The 12,359-nt window shown below is 34.9% G+C and overlaps 1 protein-coding gene across 1 annotated transcript in view; it reads right to left on the bottom strand.

The window, feature by feature from the left end:
• Window positions 1-8,588: 8,588 nt before the first annotated feature.
• LOC137411497 (chromosome-associated kinesin KIF4A-like) overlaps window positions 8,589-12,359 on the bottom strand; it is a 59,843-nt gene continuing 56,072 nt past the window's right edge. The window contains exons 28-29 of the mRNA XM_078775240.1: window positions 10,975-11,097; window positions 8,589-8,825 (exon numbers count right to left, since the gene is read on the bottom strand). Coding sequence (XP_078631366.1) covers window positions 8,670-8,825; window positions 10,975-11,097 — 279 coding nt within the window. The 3' untranslated portion in view covers window positions 8,589-8,669. The remainder of the gene's footprint in view (window positions 8,826-10,974; window positions 11,098-12,359) is intronic.

The raw sequence follows: 12,359 nt of genomic DNA, 5'->3' as shown, positions 1-12,359 counted from the left end.
TCTAAATCTTGAGGTGAAGGTATATCATCCGTATTATCACTGAGAATACAAGTTATGGGTTTTGATTTTGATTTCTGTGTATCACAAAATAATTGTATTATATCTTCAATATTATAATCATTTAGTTTGTTTTGAAGTTTAAATAAACCGATAATGTCTTCCTTTTTAAGACCTGCATTAAAACCCTGTGAGAGTAGTTGATACTCGGGTTGAAACCTTGACTTTGTAAAAATTATTAAATTATCATAATCTAAAAAATTAGGACCAAGGAGCATCTTTAAAAGTAAACAGGTTTTTCTACATCCACTTGAACCAACTATTAGACATCTCAATGAATTTGGAATGTTTTTATGGTTATTAAATTTTATCTTATTTTCCAAAACGGGTAAAAAATCATTCATTTATATATTTGGAAAACAAGTCATCTAACTTTTTTTGAGCTATTTTAGAAACTATATTTTATCCTGAGTTCGGGTTTAATTTCAAAATAATTCATTATTTTATTTATATAGTATCTTGTATTAACATGTCCATTAAAATTATTTTGAATAATAAATATCATTAAACCCTTATACATTTCCTCAATATAAATAGTCTCTTCCCTTGAAAGAAATGGTGTATTATCATCACAATACTTAACATTCATCTCTCTTATTAATCTTGTAAAGTAATTCATTTTTGGTTCTAATTTAAAAGAGTTATATATATTTTTATTTTTTTTATTATCATTAATTAAAATTAAATCACAGAAAAGACATTGTTTATATGAACCCTCATTATTAAGCCCTATTCTATCACAAGCCAGACAATTCTGTAATTTATCATATGGAGAGTCTGGAAATTCTAAATATCCTTCAGAACTTATCATATTTACATGGTAAATTTTTACTTAAACTAAACGCAAGTTTATTCATTAATAAATACAATGTTTCAAAGCACAAAAGACAAATTTCAATCAATCTCTACTTTGAAAGATATAGAAAAATATGTCAAAGATGTTAAATTGAACAAAGATAAATATGGAAATTTTTGGGTAAACCAGTTATGAAAAATAACATGAGCCCCTCCATTTCATTTAAAGGAAGAGCTCTAACTATACCTGGAAAGACATCCATTAAAGTAAATCTAACAAAAGTTTCTCCTCTGGCAATTTATCCTGGCAAAAAAATCCTGGCAATTTATTCAAAGCTTGAAAAAGTGATCGATCGCGATACTTTGAAAAAGAATGATAAGACCATCAACAATACTCGTGGAGAAATTTGTATTTACTTTAATAATCCAAAGGGTGTAGATCTTAGTAAAATGAATGATGTTAATATTTCTGGTGAAATGTCATTTCGTTCTATGATAGTTAGAGATTATTTAAAGATAACTTTTGATATTAAAAATGTAGAGATTGAATCTGTTAATGAAAGAAAGTATATAGATATTGATGGGAATATTTTTCCTGCTAATTAAATATGAGTCATTACAGCAGTGAAGATTTTACTATTTTATTGAACTCGGACGATAGTGATGATAGTATTTCATTGAACTCGGACAATGGTGATGATAGTATTTCATTGAACTCAGATGATAGTTATGATGCTAATAGTTTGTGCTCAAATGATAGTTATGAGAGTAGCTTTATTGATGACCGAGTATGATTCTGAGTACTCATGTGATAGTTACGACTCAGATGATTCTGAGTGAAAAAGTGTTTTAGTTTAAGTATAGTTTCATATATAAAAAGCCTGTAAAAAGGCACTTTCTTCTATAAGTGTTTTACTTTAAGCACAGTTTCATCTTTAAAAAAGCCTCTAAAAGGTGTTTTACTTTAAGTATAATTTTGCTATGTAAATATGATCAAAGCAACGTATTGCGACGTTTGTGAACAAGAATATAAACTATACAAAAGACACCTTAAAACTAACAAACACACATTTAATCTACTTCACCTACTATCTCCTATTCAGATGGAAACAAAACACTGTTCTGCCTGTAATAAAAATATCCTCAAGAAAGGCTTCGAAATCCATCTTAAAACAAATCAACATTTATCAAATTTTATCATAACTAAAAACTCTGATGGTGCATTCAAAGGACATATTAAAATAAGAGTCTTTAACTTCAAACCTCCTGAACCAAAGTCTATAGTTGATGCTGTAGAAATAGTTAAACCTGCTGTTCAAACAGATTAAAAAAACACTAAAAGAAATGAAACCACTTAAATTTTATATGGGAGTAAAATTAGAAATGACAAAGGACGAAGGAGTTATAGATACACCATACATGAGAACTGAGCCACACTTTATATCTTCATATCAAGATTTTAAAACATCAGGAGTCTATGATGAACTTATTAAACAAGAGCAAGATGTGGATAATTCAATCGTAGGAAGTGGATTCAATATAGGAAAAATTATTTACAGACATTCATATTCTTAAATCAGATCCTCTAAAAGCTTCTTCTTACATTGATTTACCCAGTGTAATCAAAAATAGAAAAGCAGTTATCAATATAAAAAATAAAGACAATAAATGTTTTCTCTGGTCTATTCTAGCACACTTACATCCTCCACATTTTCATGATGAAAGAGTATCTCATTATAAAAAATATGAGAATACATTAAATACGAAAGATCTAAAGTTTCCGATGACTTTAAATGATATTCCTAAATTTGAAAAGTTGAATAATTTATCAGTTAATGTTTATGGTCTAACAGAAACAAACAACATTCAGGTTTTAAAGCTTTCTGACAATTGTAAACAAACTCATATTAATCTTCTATATTTTAATTCAGACGAAAATTCACATTATACATACATCAAAGATATTACAAAATTAATAAAACCACAAGTATGTAAAAGAACAAATAAAATATATATTTGTATGCGTTGTCTTAACTTCTTCCATACACAAGAAAGATTAGATAAACATTCAAATTATTGTGGTGAACATAAATCAACGGTAATCAACATGCCTAAAAAAGGCTCAAAGATCACATTCAAAGATGAAAAGAAAACAATAAAACATCCATTTGTTATATATGCTGATTTTGAAAGTATTTTAGAAAAAATTGATACTGCTTCTCCAGATCCAAAAGAATCATACACAAATAAATATCAAAAACATACTCCTTGTGGTTTTTGTTATTATATCAAATCATCCGTTGGTGATGAATATAACAAGTTAGAGGTGTATAGAGGCTCAAATACCCCAGAGGAGTTTGTGAAACGACTAGAAAAAGACTGTGTCCGATTAACCAAGATAATGAGAGAAACCAATAAACCAATGTCCTTAACAAGTAAAGAAAAAAGAGAATTTAGACAGCCAAAGGTTGTCTGTCATATTTGTGAGAAGAAAATTGGTAAAGGTCTAAAGGTTAGAGACCATTGTCATCTCACTGGTAAATATAGAGGTCCGGCTCATCAAAGTTGTAATATTAATTATCAACTCCCCTCTTTCATTCCTGTTTTTCTTCATAACAACGCTCATTATGATACACATCTATTTATCAAGGAACTCTCAAAGACTTCTGGAAGTATCTCAGCAATTCCAAACACGGATCAGAAATACATTTCATTCACAAAAACAATTCACACATCTACTATTACTCATATCAGATTTCTTGATACATTTAAATTCATGGCAAGTCCATTGGCTAACTTGGTTCAAAATCTAAAAAAGAGTTTCCATGTCTTTCAGAGTATTTTTCAGATAAAGATTTACTAACACAAAAGGGAATTTACCCCTATGACTATATGGACTCATATGAGAGATTCAATGAAACACAACTTCCTTTAAAAGAAAATTTCTATAACAAATTAAATAATAGTCATATATCTGATAAAGATTATGTACACACACAAAATGTTTGGAAAAAATATAACATTAAGAATCTTGGTGAGTATCACGATTTGTACCTCAAAACTGATGTGCTTTTGTTGGCTGATGTGTTTGAGGCTTTCAGAACAATCTGTCATTCTGGATATGGATTGGATCCTGCTCACTATTACACTGCTCCTGGATTGGCTTGGAGCGCGATGTTGAAAATGACAAAACAAGTTTTGGATTTAATAACCGATGTTGATATGCTTTTGATGATTGAAAAGGCAAGGAGAGGAGGAATTTCACAAGTCTGTTCAAAGATATGCTAAAGCAAATAACAAGTACATTCCAAATTATGATCCATCGGTAGAGAGCTCCTACTTGATGTATTATGATGCAAACAACCTGTATGGCTGGGCAATGTCTCAGGCTCTTCCTTATGAAAAACTTAGATGGGTAAAGGAAAAAGATTACAAAAAGGTTTTACAAGATGTATGTATCTCTACACAAAAATAATTGGATGATTCAAAGTTGGTTATTATTTTGAGGTCGATTTGAAATATCCAGAGGAACTTCATAACCTACACAAAGATCTCCCATTTGCTTGTGAAAAGGAAAGTCCAAAGAAGGAGTGGTTAAGTGATTTATCAACAATCATTTAATATAGGTGAATCAACAGAAAAATTACTTTACATTATATAACAAGAAATATTATGTTCTACACCAAAGAAATTTGCGACAATATTTATCAAAAGGTTTAAGAGTAGAGAAGATTCAGAGGGTTCTAAAGTTCAATCAAAGTCATTGGTTAAAAGGGTACATTGATTTTAATACACAAAGAAGAACAGAGTCAAAAACAGATTTTGAGAAAGACTTTTATAAATTGATGAATAATGCGGTCTTTGGTAAGACCATGGAAAATGTGAGGAAAAGACAAAATATCAGACTATCAACATCTTGGAAACAAGCATCAAAATTAATTAATAGACCGAGTTTTACTAGAGCTGAGGTCTTTACTGAGAACTTTTGTGCGATCCATTTGATTAAAGAGAGTTTTGAAATGGACAAACCTATTTATATTGGAACATCAATTCTTGATTTATCAAAGTCATTAATGTATGATTACTTTTATAATAACTTGAGGAATAAATATCAAAATGATGTTAATCTACTTTATATGGATACAGATAGTTTTATTTTACAAATTAATACTGATGATGTTTATTCAGACATGAAAAAGGACATTAATATCTATGACACTAGTAATTACAGTCCAGAGAGTGAGTTGTTCTCTTCTAAAAATAAAAAGGTGATTGGAAAGTTTAAGGATGAATTAGGAGGAAATGTCATGAGTGAATTTGTGGGATTGAGGTCTAAGGCTTATGCTTATAAATACATTGTGAATAACGTTGAAAAAACTGATAAGAAGTTAAAAGGTGTAAAGAAAAATGTTATTAAAGAAACAATAAACTTTAAGGATTATTATAACTGTTTAACAAAAAGAAAGAAGAGTTTAGAAAGATTAATGGAATAAGAAGTTATAAACATAAATTATATTCAGAAGAGGTGAATAAGAAAGCATTGGGGGCTTTTGATGATAAGAGGTTTATTTTAGAAAATGGATTGATAGTCTCCCTTATGGTTATATAAGTATATAAGTGATGTTAAAAAGGGGGGTTAGGGATTTTAACGTGCTACCGCCACCTTTTTACTATTATATAAATGATAGAACCAAGTACCAACCAGACTAAAGAGTGGAGGTGTAATCAGCCTTGGTATATAAATGGTAAACATAACGAATGTGAAAAATATCAAATAGGTATAATTGAAAAGACAACTGGTAAAAAAATTTACAAAACAAATAAGAGAATTAATTTAAATACCGGTGAATTGGGTAAAAAAAGATGAAAATATTTTTGAGTGGACGGAAAACTTTGATGGTTGTCAGGAAAATATATACTTTAATTTTAAAATGGTATGTGGCACTGGAGGCGCTCAAACAAGAACATTGAGGGAGGTTTACCATTTTATCTTAGCTCAGTTAAAATATCTTGATAAAGAACCAAACTCAAACATCTTTTTTGTTAATATATTAGATGGTGAAGAGAGTGGCAAGATAATTAAATTATTTCCCACGCATAAACAAATATTTGGAGGATCAATGTTTGAGTGGTCTACTCGGGATCATTGATAGTAAGAGTACCATCAGACCAAGGGGGAATCATTGTTTGAGTGTCAAAAGGCTAAAAGGTTCGTAAAGAGGTGAGAAGAAAATTAACATGTAAGTGAATGGGTCGATGTTTGAGTGGGTCAAAGATAATCTGCCAAATGATATGTAAAAGAAGGATTATAGGTCTATAAGGGAAAACAAATATTTGTAGTGTTTGAGTGGTCTAATGAACAACATTAAGGATAGGGACTATAGACAAAAGGTTCATAAAGATTAGGGTGGGAGAAATAGAGGTGTTAATGGGCAATGAGGTTAAGAGGAAAATTAACATGCAAGTCAATGGGAAAATGAGTGTCCCAGAAGCAACATATATACACTACTGACGTCATACTTTAAAAATATTTACCCCATAGGAATGTAAACATGCGTTGCAAGTTTCATAATCGATCGGTGAAGCGGTTTCGGAGAAATAGATTTTTAAATCCAATATGGCCGCCAAACCACGTGACCGATTTTTTTGGGAAAACTTACCCCCACGGCTAGGCTGTCATATTTGAAAAAAAAATTGCGTTGATCTATTCAGTGGTTCTGGAGAATATGCTTAAAGTTTGACATAACTGCTCTAGTGGGGAAAAATGGCCTTAAAACGATCATTCATTCATTTCATTAATCATAAGCAATGGCGGCCAATGCAAGTCAAAATTCATGATGCACCAAGTTACATTGGCATCTATAATGAGTTAGTTTCGTATAGCTAGCTGTAACGGTTTTCTCGGAATAGTCTTCACAAATTGTGTGAATAATCCTTACAAGAATAGGCTCCCAGTGGGAAGCTCACCGGTAGCCTAAACCCAGCAAAATTCCGGCAGAAGGGACATATACACTGGACAGACAGATAAATGCTTAGACGGCATTGCCCCAAGAACTACATCGTAAAAATTGTCACAGTGCCTTCTGTACATGGCTGAAGCCAAGACTGATATGAAGAGCTATTGGTGGCATGTTTAACAGAGTGATACACCATGTGGCCACCTCAAACATATTGGGGAAAAAAAATTATCGAAAAAAAAGTCAATATCTTTATTAGCAAAAAATTAAAACAGCAATTTAAAACGGTGCAATTAAAACTATGCTATGAAAACTATGCTATGAAAACTATGAAAACTATGAAATAGGTGATGCTATGAAAGGTATTCATAGCATGAAAGGTATTCATTAAAACTATGCTATGAAAACTATGCTATGAAAACTATGAAATAGGTGATGCTATGAAAGGTATTCATAATAATAATAATAATAATTCATTTATTTTGTATAGCGCTTTTCCAGAAGCCCAAAGGCGCTTTGACAGAGTGGCAAACATAATGCATAACAATACATGAAAACAACAATTGCAAAAAAGACAAGAATCAATAGGGAAATATTTAAAGCAAAAGGAGGGAGAAGGAGAAGAGATAGTCAGGGGTTAAATGCTGTGGGTTGAATGTTGAATGCAGTGTTGAACAGGTGGGTCTTTAGTGATGTTTTGAATGTGGTGAGTGAGGAGGAGTCTCTGATGGTGTGAGGTAGTGAGTTCCAGAGGGTGGGCGCAGCGATGGAGAAGGCCCTGTCCCCCCAGGATCTGAATTTGGTCCGGATGGAGGGGGTCAGGAGGTTTGTACCAGCAGAGCGGAGGTTACGGGTGGGAGTGTGTCTGGAGAGGTCAGCCAGGTAGGATGGGGCCAGGTTATGGAGGGCTTTGTATGTCAAGATTGTCATATGTCATATGTCATATGTCAAGATATGTCAAGCTTTGTATGTCATTCATAGCATGAAAAACAAAAATTGTCGAGACAGCAACCAAACAGGTTTGATATTACACTTACATTAGCAATTTAAAACGGTGCAATTAAAACTATGCTATGAAAACTATGCTATGAAAACTATGAAAACTATGAAAACTATGAAATAGGTGATGCTATGAAAGGTATTCATTAAAACTATGCTATGAAAACTATGCTATGAAAACTATGAAAACTATGAAAACTATGAAATAGGTGATGCTATGAAAGGTATTCATAGCATGAAAAACAAAAATTGTCGAGACAGCAACCAAACAGGTTTCTGATATTACACTTTAGTTTAAAATATGTTCTTTGATGCTTGAAAGTACCCAGTACCCAGCAAAATTCCGGCAGAAGGGACATATACACTGGACAGACAGATAAATGCTTAGACGGCATTGCCCCAAGAACTACATCGTAAAAATTGTCACAGTGCCTTCTGTACATGGCTGAAGCCAAGACTGATATGAAGAGCTATTGGTGGCATGTTTAACAGAGTGATACACCATGTGGCCACCTCAAACATATTGGGGAAAAAAAATTATCGAAAAAAAAGTCAATATCTTTATTAGCAAAAAATTAAAACAGCAATTTAAAACGGTGCAATTAAAACTATGCTATGAAAACTATGCTATGAAATAGGTGATGCTATGAAAGGTATTCATAGCATGAAAAACAAAAATTGTCGAGACAGCAACCAAACAGGTTTCTGATATTACACTTTAGCTTAAAATATGTTCTTTGATGCTTGAAAGTAGCTTAAGGTGATGCTACTTAAGCTACTTTCAAGCATCAAAGAACATATTTTAAGCTAAAGTGTAATATCAGAAACCTGTTTGGTTGCTGTCTCAACAATTTTTGTTTTTCAGAAAAAGCCATCAAGCATACATTTGGAGAAGATGCCAGTGGCAGATGAGACCGGTTTGTATGTGCAGACTTCGTTTTGGTTCTCTCTTTCCAGCAATATCCCCTGGTGATTGAACAGCTCGCTAGCACAGTCTTTGGGCATTCCAGTCAATACCTGGAAGGAGACATTTATGGCCAAAAAAAAAAAAGAGTATTAAAATTTTTTAAAATAAAAATAAAAGGTAATAATTTTAGAAAATAATAAAAAAACAAGACCAAAAGTCTAACAGCGGCGTAGCCGGGTTTGTAAAATATAAACCACGAACACACATGAGCTTTTTAAAGTCGCTAATGCTGTTTGTAACATTAAACAAAGAAATTTGGAGGAATCCCGACATCTGTGAGGTAAGTTTTACTTACAGAACTGAGGGAAGATCTACTGTAATCTATATACCCCACAAGGATTGGGTTAATAACATGCCATCAAAAAACCGAGGCAAATTCCTTACTTCCACAGTTGTTAGTACCGTAAACCGCTTATTATTGATTCATAAACCATACACCGCTTCAATCCATTAATTTGTATTCACGACATTGGGATTAAAGTATTATGGTCATTGGTCATATTCACTATATTATTATTATTACGATTACAAAAATGATACAACTGAAACGATACACTACTGTATTAAGAAACCTGTGCTTAATTTGTCCGAAGCAGTCCGAAGAAGAGTCATAACGCCCAAGGCATATACGTACCGTTTTGTTGGAAGAGACGTCCGATGCTTTCGTTATTTCATGGTCATTTTAACAATCGGTTTGTTTGTTTCACACTGAATGAAAAACGTATGGGTAGAGCATGTCGATTGTGACATATGACAGGTTCGACGATATGTTCGGCATGAGCGAAATTGTAATCAAAATGCCGGAGTGTGGAGGATCAGCCGCCGTACCACCGTAATGACATCAGACGTAATCATCATCCTGTCATGCGACCAGATCCTCAGCTCTGATTGGTATACGTTTGAGGGAACATACATATGGACAAACACTATTCTAGACGGCTTTGCCCTATGGGCTACGCCGTAAAAAAACAATCGGAAGGAAAACCTGAAATTCAAAGCTAATTTTGAGCAGCATGGCAGGCAGCAATATTGGAAAAGGCAGGAGGATGTTTTGGCTCAAGATGATCCATCTCAATGTCAACCATGAAAAAATAATAAATCAAATGTTTCACGAATAAAAATTAGAGCAGGTCATTATTACAGCAAGCATTTATACAACCATCATGGCAAATTACGTCATGCAACATGTCAACATCAACGTCACATTCTTTCAGCAATTTGCACTTGTACGTCTGAAAGAATGGGAAGCCACCCAGAAAACAAGACACGGTCAACTGCCCTCGTGAATATGGTCAAGTGGTCTGATATTTTCACACTTTTCTCGACACCGATTAGATAACTTGCCCAACTGTTGCACAAAATTAAAGGTGGTGTAGGATGAATGGTGGAAACAATGGATACTCTATCGTACAAGGGTGCAGGTGAGTGAGACTGGGAGCTTTGGGCTTAACAATGGGTGCATGCTCAAGTGCCGCTATCCCAGGTCCTAATCTATCAATCACTCTGAAAATGGCAAAATACAACAACCGGAGAAATGCCCTCAGCAGCTTCTCGTGAGTTAATAGATGGCACGTTAGCATGATATCGTGCTAATTTGCAAAAACATTGGGCTCAGGAAGTTATCCGAAAGTGAAAACATCTCACCCCGATAAAACAAATACTTCTCAAAATCGAAATAAATAAAACTAATCCTGTCTGTGTTCCAAGTCCAACCAGGGGATTGTCAAAAGGATATTTTGTCCACCACTTCAGCCTATGAAGACCCCCTCTTTACATACTTGGGAGAATAATCTTTCCATGCTGCAGGATATGCTTGGGAGATCAAGACCCTTCAAGACCCTGAACACTCCAAAGACCATTTGGACCCCAAAGATCCTCAAGACCCATGAAGACCACAAAGACTCCTTTACACACCAGCATTGCCTCAACTCACCATTTTATATAAACCCAAATTTAACCCCGTCTCTTCCTGCAACCACGCCTTACGGACTCTTGCCCCCTCCTCCCTTCACCCCCCCCCCCAACCCCATCGGTTCTCCTACCCCTTTTCAGTTTTTCCCCTGCCCCCTCTGCCAGCTGTCCTGCCACCCTCTCACCCCAACCCCCTCCCCCACCCCCCCCCCCCCCTAGCAACACTGGATAACCCTGCCAGAAAAAAAAATTACGTAATGAAGCCAATGACTTGCAAAGGGATGTTACCTTTGGTGAAGGAGCGATGTCAGGAATGGAGAAGAAAGACGTTTCTGGGGGAACCTCAACACCATCCTGTGGCTGTTCACCTCTGGGGCTCTGGTCACTATTTTGGTCACCTGTCCGTTGTTCCTGCATCATCGTTGAGGTTATGAAAGGAAAACAAATGGACAGCTTCAGCATTATTTGTTAATTTCATCAGTTATCTTCATATTTCGATTGTGCGTTTGAATGCAAATCATCCATACGATTTCAAGAGTCTCGTTTACAAACCGGGTTACAGGCAAGAGGCAGCATTAAAACGAACACATTAACTGATATTTTCCAAAACAGATGTTGAAGACTTATACGACCACAGAAGATGCAGAACAAACATTTCACTGAAGCAAAATCAAGTTTTTTTGTGATTGCAACTTCGGCTTCCTTGCAATTTACTCAATTAAAAATATCCATGAACAAATAGTTCAATTACAAGTCTTTCCCAAAAGTAGAATGGGACCATGTCAGAAGGATTCAAACCTGATCACACTGGAGCGAACACTAAACAGAACAGTCTGTGTGCGAGACGCCAATGGTGGCTCTGGGTCATTGCCAATAATACTAAGTAGTAACTTGCTACGTGGGAGGATGCATCCACACCCCAAAAACCACAAGCAATTAAAAGGAAAATTTAACTAGATATCTGCGATAATTAAGATGGCCAAGGACACACCTCCCCGGCACCCACGATTCAATGATGGCCATATTTGGTTTGGACCAACATACGACTGACTAACTATTTAGGGAAAGTGGAAATTAAAGAAAAATGCATCCCCATCTGCATTCTATCCATAACACAACCATGAAAAATCAGAGGAAAACTATTCAAGTTATGATCAAAAAGGTGGTTTTTGTTAATTCGTTCACAATCCCAAAAAGTAGGTCAAGTACACCAACTAGAAATAATTACCAATTAAAATAAATTGTAGTACACGTTTATAATAACTCTGCCGATACAGGCCCGATTAACTGCAGCGCCATCCGAGCTGCGGCGTCGGGACTATACATTCATTGTACGGTCACATCACGCACTTACGGGCACGCCTATGGGCCCATGGGCACGCCCATGCATGCATGGGCGAAGACATTTTTTTTTTTTTTTTTGGCAAGGAACGGGCACCCACGTACGGGCACGTCCTAGTACCAGTAAATCCACCAAGGAATGGCTGAAAAGAAAGAAATGGAGGGTTCTGGAATGGCCAAGTCAAAGCCCAGATCTAAATCCCATCGAGATGTTGTGGGGGGATTTGAAATGAGCTGTGCATGCAAGAAACCCCTCAAACATCGCACAGCTGAAAGAATTCTGCATGGAGTGGGCAAAAAATTTTCCCAGTCGATGTCAGGGACTGGTAGAG

Source organism: Myxine glutinosa, chromosome 1 (assembly GCF_964187855.1).
Source record: "Myxine glutinosa chromosome 1, kmMyxGlut1.1, whole genome shotgun sequence".
NCBI classification, from domain to species: Eukaryota; Metazoa; Chordata; class Myxini; order Myxiniformes; family Myxinidae; genus Myxine; species Myxine glutinosa.
Note: the sequence above shows the minus strand (reverse complement) of the source record. Positions and strands in the feature narration are given on the sequence as shown.